Source organism: Convolutriloba macropyga, chromosome 11 (genome assembly GCF_964194025.1).
Source record: "Convolutriloba macropyga chromosome 11, txConMacr16.3, whole genome shotgun sequence".
NCBI lineage: Eukaryota > Metazoa > Xenacoelomorpha > Acoela > Convolutidae > Convolutriloba > Convolutriloba macropyga.
Window position 1 is genome coordinate 43444271 of NC_134478.1, and position 12610 is coordinate 43456880.

Sequence of the window (12610 nt, forward strand, 5' to 3'; positions counted from 1 at the left end):
GGGGCCAGGACCATCGAGACGAGACTTACGACCAAGCGCTGCTTGATTTCTTAGGTAATATTGCGGCTAGTACCGCTGCTCAGTGTGGTCCCACTTTGGCCCTATGACGTGAGATGGACCCTCCTGGCATAACGCAATAACCTTGGCTCATCAGATTGAGGGGGACCATCATTTCGATCAGCCAGGTTGGACACATTGCTTACAAACTTAGTGAGCTTGAACACACCGAGATGGAGAAGATGTAATAACTCCTTTGATCTGTTGATAGGTTTCTCAGGAGACTCTACTCAATCAAGGTAATCGTCCGTGTAAAAGTTTTCAAGGACGGTTTTTGCGGCTTTGGGTAATACTTGTCATTGTCTCGCGTAGATTGGTACACTAAAATTGTGAAGGTGTTACCAACTGAAAAATCGAAGTGATTTTTAATCCGATGGTAAAGCGCCATCCCGTAGAAACATTTCGTCGTCCGATGAAACATTTCTTCGGCCGATACTGCATGTGACCGTTTTCGGAAGCGGAGAAGTACATAAAGGAAGTTTTGAAGCAGATCAGGGTCAGTGAGCAAGGACTTATTCAACGGGCACCGTGAAATACCAGTCCCAAAAATAAACCAAATAATTTTAGATAGGAATTAGACCCCCTCTGAAATTAACCCCACTTAACTTTAGATATGCATTAAACCTCTCAACTATTAAGGACTGACTTCTTTAGCGCGTTTAACGAAGTAAAATGAATTATGGCATTCAAGAATTTCTCGTTTAACGAAGTAAAATGAATTATGGCATTTGTCACTATTAACTTGTCTAAAAGAACATTAAGAGCGATTGAAAATTGATTCCGAATAAGAGGTAAAAATTGATCAACACAGTCATACGTTTGAATTTTTCACAAAACAAGAAGAGCTGAAGGAACCAATTTTTTTGTTTATTTGCATCCCGCGTCATAACCACCTGACCGATTAAGAAAACAGACCATCGTTAAATCGTTCAAATAGACGATCATTGCTCTTCTTCGAGTCGTGAAAAGACACATCGGCAAAACAATCCAACTTTGTTGGATTGTAAAAGGACCAAGGCTGTAGTTGGTAAGCGATGCACGCTCGTGAAAAGTGATGACCATAGCATGAAACTTGAAGTTATAGCTCCATTTAAGAGAACCTGATGAGGTTCTCAGGCTGTGGAATAGATTTTGCAGCAGCGAAAAAAAGGGAAAATCAATAAATCAATTAACGGATTGTTCGGCGTCGCAATCAGAGATGAGTATTCCTATTATTTTCCGCTCAAACTAAAAATTCGCTTGGAGGGGGGGGGGGGGGGTTGTGAATAGTGACTATAGATACACGGTCGAGCATTCTAAGTAACTTTTTATGGGTCCAGCATGGTCTTTTGACTGCATTTTATAGCCGGACATTGTCTTTTCATGAGTCGCGGAACTAACTTTACGAGTGCATGATAGTGTGGCCGGGTGAAGTACCTTTCAAATTCGAGTGTATATTTGGTAGCGTCTTCTGGATCGGATGTCGGTGTGGCCCAGCAGCGTTCAGCGATGACGACATATAGACTACGATCTGCTTCATTGGTTAACACCACCCGCATGTCAACTTCTTCATTCAGGGCTAGGGTAGGCACCTGTCCAGCACTGAAATAAAAGAACTATTCTTGGTTCAACGTGATAATATCTGACCATAATGTTATCAAGATTTACCAAGAAATACTGTATATAGTATGTGCCGGTCTATTTACGTGTAGTAATTGGAGAATGAACTATCAGTAGCAATCTGGAATGTGTAAGTGAAGTTGTTGGTTCCAAATCTGACCAGAGCATCCTCAGCTCTAGTGCCAAAAGAGGATCGCACATGGGATGTCGCGTTGTAGTAACAGAACGCTGTCGCTTCCCACTGACCTGCATCCATTTTAACACAAGTATTAATTACAAATATTCGCGTCGAACTGTCAGAGCAACTTTAGGGTGCTTTTTCTAATTTTTTCAAACACGCGCTGATTGCGATGAGAGCGCATTTTTTTTGCATTTAATATTCACAAACAACGCATGCCTGCGTTTTTTTTGTACATGAAAATTTGAAAGACACTCGTGCCGACTGAAATTTTTGTTGGTTATTGGGAACTACTAGTTTGCAAGATAAAAAAAATTATCTGCAACATATTTCTTAAAAACGTGCAGTTTCTTAGCTTCCGTTAGTAGTAAAACAAATGCAGTGAGCGTTGAAAACACAGGTCAGGAAAACAATGATGATAAAACGGAAATTTTCAAAGTCTCTGAGTATAGAGTGCTCTTATTTGCAAATTTGGTTCGGTTTTTGGGTTCTCTAGAAGCTGGTTTTCAAGTGAGATTTGCACTTTGTCGCAATTATTAGACAAGTGTTCCTTTAAAAAAATGTTATTGATAAAAATTTGCTTTTAAAAGGAACATTTCAAAAAATTTTTTTGTTAATTAAAATTTTAAAACATTTTCGTTATTTTCTTTTCTTTTTCTAATTTGTTTTAAAGTTTAGTCATTTTTAGAAACATTTCCTAACAATGCTGATGTTCAATTATAGATTTTATATGTTACCATAAACAATAATAATAAAAAATTTTAGATTTTTTTTATAGTAATCGTTATTAAGTTTCAATTTGAAAATATGCCTCTTGATTTGAATAAGGGTTTTAGCGAAAGCTTTTTGGACTCAAAGATGGGATAATTTGTATTTTTTTTCCTTTAAAAGAGTCAATGGCAAAATATCAAACAATGATTAGTGGATTTTGCGAAAATTTGCCAGAATCTGGAACTAATTAATGGATTTTGACAAAACCAGTAACTTATTGTTGAAATTTGTGTTTTTTCTGTAAAAATGATTGATTTGTTTGCTCTTAAAATATTAGATAACGAGTATCAGTATATCAGTATACTAGATTGTGAGCAAGCTAGTTGTTACTTTTGTGTTTTTTGGCTTTTGAAAAATTCTGTGCTTGTTTTTGTTTTGCTTTCGGAGGAGAATGTCAATTTAGTTTATTAGAAGAATAATATAAAATTTTAGCCAGTTCATGCTTCACTATAGACAACAGTACACGTTCGTTGTTGCGTTGCAGTATCAGAACGTCTTCACTTCCCACTAACCTGCTCTCATCTTCACAAAGATATTAACTGCGAATATTCGCGTGAAAGTGTTAGAGCCAATTTTGGTGGTTTCTATTTTTTAAAAAGAAGCTGATAGCAGTGAAAGTTCTGTACATAAAAATATGAACAGCACTCTCTAGTGAAATTAGGTATTGTGAACAATCAGTTTACTATTAAATCTAAAAATTTATTTGCCACATCTTTCGAACGTGATTCTGTTGCAAATTTTTCTCACCATTTACCGGAATTAGTTGAACTCCTAAATAAATCAGATTTCTCTGAATTGAAATTAATGGGGTTAAAATTCTGAGTAATTATTTTGGTTCACAAATTCTATTTATTATTTGACATTCTGAAATGAAGAAGGCTGTTAAAATGACCCTAGTGCATTAAGTGCAGTGCGTTTCTAGTCTTCACTTAATAATCAAGCAGATGCAGACTAAGATGAAACCACTGGGCAGTAATAATAATGTGAATATGTTAGTCTTCAAAGCTTAGAGTCTTGATAGTTTTTTTTTCTGAAATGCGTGCGGATTTTTAGGATGTCTTAACTCGTTTAAATGTGGTGTTTTTCGCAATTGTATTGATACTCGTACTCTAAAATTTTGCCATTTATTAATGCTTAAGGCATATTAACTGCTAATGACAATTTTAACACTCGTTTGTGATTCCTAACATTTTTTTTGAAGATTTGCTACACGGTTTTCTCATTTTTAGGACTTTTCCTCGGATTGCAGAGGTTGAATTATAAAGTTAATTGCCTACATAGTAATTGCTTTAGAGACAGTTACATCAATTTTTTTTAAAAATGTTTTGTAATAATATTTGTTAAATTTTAACTTGAAAATATCTCTCTTAGTTAGCTATTTGGATAAGGGGGTGAAAGAATTCTTTTTCCTAAGACGGAATATTTTGTACGTGTTGTGTGTTGTTTCTATTATTAAACAGTTAATGGCTACAAATATCAGGAAACGATTAGTAGGTTTTACAAACTGAGTCGGTATCGAGAACAAATTTGTGGATTTTGCTAACTTTTTTAAATCTCGAGTACTCTTGGGGAAATTTGTGCAATTTTTTTTAGCAAAGAGTGCTTGATGTTGTTTTTCTTATACAATCAGAATAGGCAGCAATGTAGTTGTTACTCTTCTTTATTTTTTAAAACCTTTGAAATATTTTTTGCTGGTTTTTGTTTGGCTTTTAGAAAAAAAAATGTGTTTATTGTTGATTAGAATGTATGCAGTTGTTTCGTTATGATTTTGGTTCCTTTTTAGATAACTTTTTCAACTGTCAGCTTCATTCAACCAATGCAGGTCTACCGCCATTCGGAATTTAATTTCAAAGATTTGCATTGCATTAAGGGTTCAATTTCTTGGATTGTGTTCATGACTTGTCCTATTAAGCCTCTTTAACTGCTGTCAAACATTACCCTAAGGATGTCATTGTTTTTGAGTTTTTATCACATTTCGAGACGCAAACAAGCGATGAGAACCATGCGGGCAACTATTTCTAAAGCAACTCTTACCGCGGTTGCAACTAATTTATTTCACCATTTTTTTCATTTTTTTTTTCTATATAAAAATAGGTGCAATAAATAATTAGAAAGAACTCTATTCTCTATTCACAAAAATTTCAATCAATTTTTTGAGATTATCTTAGGGTTGGTTCGGATAGAACTTCAATTTATCGACAAGTCATGCAACCGTTATTTTTGAAACAAAAACTGAATAAGTTTTTATTGAATTACTAATAGTTGACTTGTAAGCTGCGTTTGGTAGCATTGAATGATCAGCCCCAATATTCACGCTAATTGTAAACAAACTATTGAAACCACTTATTATTATTATTTACATTTTCGGCTATACGAACTGTTAGGGTAAAATTAGAACCACAACTGCTCAAAATATATCCGACGACAGCTGACTGTTCAGTATTGTTTGATAATCTGTTCTATATAATCAGCGCAAACAACAGATTCTGATTACAAATGTTTGATTTCAAATAATAGATTGAAGCTGGTTGACGCTGAATAAGTTCTCGAATTCATTGTACGTCACAAGACAGCTTAAATCAACTAATATTAGTTCAAAATAACGATATTTTACAAAAAAAACTGAATTTATGAAATGCAGTTTGTTTTACTTTTTAAGAACTATTATTTGATCAACGGGTTTAATGAAAGCATGGAATGCGAAGTTGGCGAGATAGAAGCTCAACCCTACGTGTTGAAAGGAAAAAAAATGCAACATTTTTTCGGTTGGAGAAGTCAAGCAAAACGTCATACTCGACAAAATATTGGCCTGATGCAAATATCAGATATGACGTTTTGATTGAATTCAAAGTATTTAAGCAACGCATCTGTTAACTTTTCACATAATATTTGGGAATTTTTTTCCTTCTTAATCAAATTTGAAGTGTAAAATTTTACTATTTCACATCCAAATATATGATCAAAACACTACGTGTTAATCAATCGTGCACTGCTTTGCAAAACGTACTTTTTTCGAGTACATCTAAAATTTTTTCCGTTAGCTCTCAAATAACGGATTACTCTTTCACATTAGTAATTGTTGAGAAAGAAAACAGTTCGCAAATTAGCAGTTGCCAATATGTTGGATCCTAAGAAGATGTTGCGTCCGTTTCGAATGATAATTGAAGCAATTAACGATATTTGTTGGCAATTAATAGAGAAAATCAAGGAAACAATTTTCAGGCCGATTGAAGAAGTTTTCTGATAAAATATTAGTTCTACTACTAATTGGACTATCATATTTTATTTCGTAAAGTTTTTTATGATTAAACGAATACATAGTAATGGAGTTCTCAACTACAAGTTTGCGCAGAGTATCTTTTTTTTTACAGATATTTGATTTTGTATAGATGAAATCAAATGCTTTGTTGTTCGCTTTCAATTCTTAAATGATTTTCTTCCATTACATTTAAGAATTTATGTTGACGTCATGTTTCTGATGTTGTTCCCCGGACCTTGCTCACAGTGAGTGTCAGCGCTGAATCATTGAAAATTGCAGTCTGTTTTTTGGGCTTACCATTACTATGATCATGTCACTTTTGGGAAATTACAGATTAAATTTCATAGTAAATCCTACGAGCATGAAAAAGTTTTACTGTTGACTCTATTTGCAGGGGTAAATTACGGCTTAGTTTTATCTGCCAATGATAAATTCCCGCCTAAATGATATCTGCGCATGAATAATTGCCGACTATGCTTTGTCTGTGTATAAGTAATTACCGCCTAAATTTGGTCTGCACACAGTAATTACCGCCAAAACTCGCTCTGCACATTTTGCTTAATTGCTGCCTAAATATTGCCGCTTTTGATCTGGTAGGGGCTTTAAGTGGTTGTTTCACGCTGCTCGGTTGTTCCTCTCTCATGCAAAAAGAATAAGCACTGGTAAATTGTTTGAATTTATAAACTCATGATTATAATTATAAATACATGCTGTCATATATATAAATATGGAATAAGCTCTGTTTATAAACGCATGAATTTATAAATGTGATATGGAATATGGAATTAATGTCCATTTAATACGTGATGTCCATTACATTAAATAGTTTAAATGTCCCCGCACTCATATCCTCTTTTCCTTCTTTCTGTAATTGTTCAGGTCATAATCTGCATGTAAATCGACTTCGCCTGGAACAGGTGATCTTTTCCCAACATTTGCCGCAGGCAGCTCCAAGCGCCATGATCATGCGCCATCTTCTCGAATCGAACGGGAAAGATGTCAAACGTCACGGACGTCACACGGAACATTAACACAAACTCAGAACATCAAAGCATGAATCTGAAATGGTAAAACAAAGCAGCAGAATCTGGAGTCCATTAAAATGAAATGAATTCGAATCCATCCATCCAAATAAAATGAATTAAACAAAAAGTAGGTTCTAAGGGGAAAACAAATTTGTCAGAAGAGCTGATTTAGCGTTTACTTGAAACTCAACATTTGAACACAGATAATATTAAAACACCAAGGTGGCGAAAACCACCGATTCTCAACATTTCAGTTACACATTACAGAACTCTTTGAACACAGATAATATTAAAACACCAAGGTGGCGAAAACCTTCAACATATTTATATGATTCTCAACATTTCAGTTACACATTACAGAACTCTTTGAACACAGATAACATCAAAACAGCAAGGTGGCGAAAACCTTCACCATATTTATCAAAATGGTACCCAATATTATCATCGAAGTCCTCGCGTTTAACCACTCTGGTTCCTTTAAGTTGGGACCCAAGTTTATTTCGTAAAAACATATTATTCTTAGACACTAACTGAGGTGGCAAATCCTTACGTCTCAGATGCCCAGAAAATTTTACTTTTGTGGGCCAAACCGCAAACGGCGGAGGTCGGTGGAAGTCGGTGGAAGTCGGCGGAGGTCGGAAGTCGGTGGAAGTCGGCGGAGGTCGGTGGAAGTCGGCGGAGGTCGGAAGTCGGCGGAGGTCGGTGGAAGTCGGCGGAGGTCGGTGGAAGTCGGCGGAGGTCGGCGGAGGTCGGAAGTCGGTGGAAGTCGGCGGAGGTCGGTGGAAGTCGGCGGATGTCGGAAGTCGGCGGAGGTCGGCGGAAGTCGGTGGAAGTCGATGTGTCAGTTAATTGTAGTGTAGTATGTACAAGTTAAGCTAGAATGCGGCTCCGGGTATCGACACGTTGAAAATTTCATGCATGATATCAGTCATTCGAAATTTTCAAAATTTGCTATGTACAGTCTGTTAGTTCTTCGTCTGTACAGTCTGAACTGAGACATTCTGTGCAGTGTTAACCAATAATGTAAATGATGCTGCAAAGAAAAAAAACAGACTGGGATTTTTCTTAATCGACTCTGGGCAGACTGGGAAAAGTATTTATACTGCTATTTGTCTGGTACAGTAATGGTTACAATTGATTTCCAATGGTACAGCAATGAAACTCACTGCGACCAAAGTACGGGTCCCAGCTATCTATATCATCACTTTTTAGCGGTATATTCAATTCTTATCGATTTTTTTCATTTTTTAAAACGTTCTCTACACCGAATTCTTCCCGCCGTAGTTTTGAACAAAGCCAGTTTGTGTTATTGTGGCGTAGCAATTTCTAGATGTGAAACACTTTGCGTTGTTAATAGGTGAATAATTTCATTGAATGTCAGGAGTCAGCTGCATTCAACTAATATTAGTTCAAAACGAGGCGATGCTTTGCAAAAACTAATTTTATGAAATACAGTTTGTTATAATTTTTAAGAACTCAAATTGGTATTTGATTGACGGGTTTAGCGAAAGCATAGAGCGCGAAGAATAGATGCCAAAAAAGAAGCTCAACAGTAAGGCTTGAAAGGAAATAGATACAATATTTTTCAGTTTAACTAGTCATGATTGGTCTTAATCGAGAAAATTTTGCACAGATGATTGGACTATCATATTTTTTAAGCTTACATTAAATATGATTTGATGAATGTATAGTAGTGAAGATCTCAAGTGAAAGTTTGCGCAGGTTAACTTTAATCCAGGTTTTTGGTTTTGCATAGGCAAAAGGAAGTGCCTTGTTGTCCGCATTCAATTCTTAAATGGTTTTTTCCATTACTTGTCAGAATTTAAGTGGAAGTCAAGTTCCTGAAAAAATCTGATATGATCGTACTTATATAGATAATCACTTTTTCGCGTTGCAGTCAATGTTTGTACATTTTTTCAGTTTTGTCAAACTTCTCTACACCAAAATCTTTTGACCGTTGCTTGGCACCAAGCTTTTAATGGTAATTCTGTCGGCGGACTTTTTTGCCTTCAATCTATATTGGTACTCAAGATACAGATAGATAGAAAAAAAGAAAACAAGAAAGAATATTTTTCTCTGCAATAAAAAAACATAGCAGGACAAGTCCTGAAATACAATCCAAAGAATTGAATGAAAAACAGAGCTAATGTATTTGACCAGCAGATCAATTGAACAATCCCAGCCAAAGAGATAAAATTTGAGCACGTGAAAGAATCAAAAAATTAAACAGAATAATAATCATTGCTAAAAGCTGAAGCTTTTAATCTGAAGGCCATATATGACACAATTCAAAAATTTGCCACAAAAAGTAGACAAATGCTTCAAAAAAAAACTTTGAAGCGCAAAAATTAAAGATTTCGTTGGAAAAAATCTTCATAACAATTTTTGTGTCTCTGGAGTTGTGTCATGTAACCCGTCTGCGGGACTTAGAAAAGTTTCATGGGGCAGTAAAGATAGTCAAACTAAAAAAAATGACAAAAAATAATGAAAAATTTTGACGAATTCTTACCCCAATTTGTGATCTGATTATCTTTAGAACATTTTCCTTGCCTCCAGAGACTATCCAGTATCCCTGTTTTAAGCCTTAAATAATTTCAATAGCTCATTACAATCCATAAACTTGGAACGATAAAAATTTTCCGAAAATTTGAAAAAAAATAAATTTTTATCAAAAAATTGTTGAAACTCGTGTTATTAAAGAAATGATAACCATTCCTTTACCTCTAGCAACTTTGCAGCAACTTATTGTCAAACCCTGGAGGAGGTTCCTGGGCCGCTGGTGCAGGGAAAAACTCAAAAAAACTTGAAAAATTGCAAGTTTAAAACTGCTAAGAAAAGTTATATTCAAAAACTTGAAAACAATTTTATTGACAATAGAAACAATGCAGTAACATACTAGCAAACTCAATAGTAAGTTCCCTGGCCAGTGCGGAAAAAATACTAAACTTTCAGAAAATTTTAAAAATTTGCATTTTTTTTAAAAATAGCTACAAATTGTAAAAATCTTTATAATAAAATCTCTAAACCCATTACCAGTAGTATCTATGCAGTGACCTAGTAACCTATTATTAAAACCTAGTGGAGATTTTTTGGCCATAATTGTTCGAGATACCGAAAAATTGACAAAAATTTTAAAAACTTAAAAAAAATTGCAAGTTTTTTTCTAAAAATTGCTAAAATTCGTGATTTTAAATTGTTGAAAATCATTCTATTACCTCTAGAAATTATGCAATAACCTCGTATTATAACCAAGAAGAGGTTTCTTGACACCAAGGAATAAAAACCTCAAAAATGTTAGTAATTTTCAAAAAACTTGAACAAAATTGTAAATATTCGTATATATTTGCGTGATTAGTTTTAAACTACCAAGACAGATAGCTCTTGAATTGGCAATAAAAATGACCTTTATCAACTTTGAAAAACCTCAATCTTAGACTGGACTAGGACAAAATCCAAAAAATGACGAAAAAATGCAAAAAATTGCAACATTCTGGTCTTAAAAACTCCAATAAATGACCTTTTAACCTTGAATTACGGCCTTCCCAGTAGCTTCACCACTCTATGTACTTGAAGGAATACTAAACGCGGCTAAGGGCTTCTAATGACACTTGATGCTCGCTACAGCTGGAAGAATTCCGGAAACGACTCGAAGGAGAAAATTGCCCATACTTATGACTAAACAACTAGAACAACTTTTGTGAACCCTGAACCTCCACAAATGCAATAAAAAATTTAAGGAAGAACAAAAACGGCGTTTAAAAACAAATTAAACAAAAAAACTAGAAAAACTAAATAGTCTTTTTAACAGTTTTTTTAAATAGTACAAGGAAACATAAAGCCGATTAAAGTTCCTTTAAAATTAGAGCAATGAAAAACACACAAAACAATGGGCAAGTCATAATTGGTTAAGAAACTTGCCTAAGACTGAAAAAAAAGAAAAAAAAATTAAGAAAAATGTAAATTTCTCAATTTTTCTGAAAGAAAAAAATGATTTTTACCAAGAAAACTTCAGTTAATTGGTATCTGAGTTTTCCTTAAGTAACAAGCTTCTATTCAAATACCATTTCAAGCAATAAAACAAAAAAACAGGCAAAAAGTGATTACATTTCGTCTAAAAATCAGCAAAACTGATCAAAAACCTCCAAATTAGCATTAAATTCAAACTTATTACTTGAAACCTTCAATTCCTATCAAAACAAGGCTAAAACTAATACAATATCATAATCAAACCTCATTACCATCAAAAGTTGCAAAAAACTGCTTTTAAAAGTCGCTCGTGAACAAAAAAGTTTTGCTCGCTTAGAGAAAATTGTTTCACACATCAATTTCTCGTTATCTCAAAAACAACGATATGAACAAAAAGCACTCTCTTTTCGCTTCGCTCTTCACTTTTGTTCAGCACCAAAATCACTCAAAATTTTTTCACGCGTTTCATTTCCGGCTTCAAAAATCACTCCAATAAAATTGGTTTAAAAAAAGGACTTCTCCAATACTCCTCTTCGAGTCGTAATAAAAAACAGAGCGCTAATACAATCCATTTCTTAGATTGTAACAGGTAATCGTTGGCATAAGATTGCCGAAATCGCTAAACTTCGTGATTTTAAATTGTTGAAAATCATTCTATTACCTCTAGAAATTATGCAATAACCTCGTATTATAACCAAGAAGAGGTTTCTTGACACCAAGGGATTAAAACCTCAAAAATGTTAAAAATTTTCAAAAAACTTGAACAAAAATGTAAAAATTCGTATATATTTGCCTGATTAGATTTAAAGTACCAAGACAGATAGCTCTTGAATTGGCAAAAAAATGACCTTTATCAACTTTGAAAAACCTCAATCTTAGACTGGTCTAAGACAAAATCCAAAAAATGACGAAAACAAGGCTAAAACAAGCCTATCAAAACAAGGCTAAAACTAATACAATATCATAATCAAACCTCATTACCATCAAAAGTTGCAAAAAACTGCTTTTAAAAGCCGCTCGTGAACAAAAAAGTTTTGCTCGCTTAGAGAAAATTTTTTCACACATCAATTTCTCGCTCTCTCAAAAACAGCGATATGAACAAAAAGCACTCTCTTTTCGCTTCGCTCTTCACTTTTGTTCAGCACCAAAATCACTCCAAATTTTTTCACGCGTTTCATTTCCGGCTTCAAAAATCACTCCAATAAAATTGGTTTAAAAAAAGGACTTCTCCAATATTCCTCTTCGAGTCGTAATAAAAAACAGAGCGCCAATACAATCCAATTCTTAGATTGTAACAGGTAATCGTTGGCATAAGTTTGCCGAAAAAATGCCTATAAGTCAAGCCGAGCAATTGGACACCACAGAGTTCTCTAAACCAGCCCCCTACTAACAGCAGTCGGTTACCTATCACATGAAAATCCTTAACTTTTGACTTTTTATTCATATGAGTCTGACCGGCTCTCTGCAACCAAACTCTTTACATAATGCAGCTGAGAGATCAGGTTTTGCTAACAATAAAAGAAAGTTGGTAGATTTATACTTGGGGAATGATTTTTGCTACGCGAGATATTTTTTTTGATCCCTTTCAGATAATTTATTGCATTTGAAATGATGGCTTTTCCGTGTTTCGCCATAGATTTTTTTTCCAAAAAGCCTAACACCCCAGCAACGCAGGATTTAGCTGCGGAAGGGACGCTGGACTGCATTGGATTGACTGCTTGAGTCAGCATTCGTTTGCTTTTCACAAAAAGATAG

At 34.6% G+C, this 12610-nt stretch overlaps 1 protein-coding gene across 1 annotated transcript in view; it reads right to left on the reverse strand.

Annotated features, from left to right (window-relative positions):
• The window catches only part of LOC142349137 (uncharacterized), a 271437-nt gene that overhangs the window by 11179 nt on the left and 247648 nt on the right, over positions 1 to 12610 (reverse strand). Inside the window, exons 20-21 of the mRNA XM_075400552.1 lie at positions 1743 to 1902; positions 1474 to 1638 (exon numbers count right to left, since the gene is read on the reverse strand). Coding sequence (XP_075256667.1) covers positions 1474 to 1638; positions 1743 to 1902 — 325 coding nt within the window. The remainder of the gene's footprint in view (positions 1 to 1473; positions 1639 to 1742; positions 1903 to 12610) is intronic.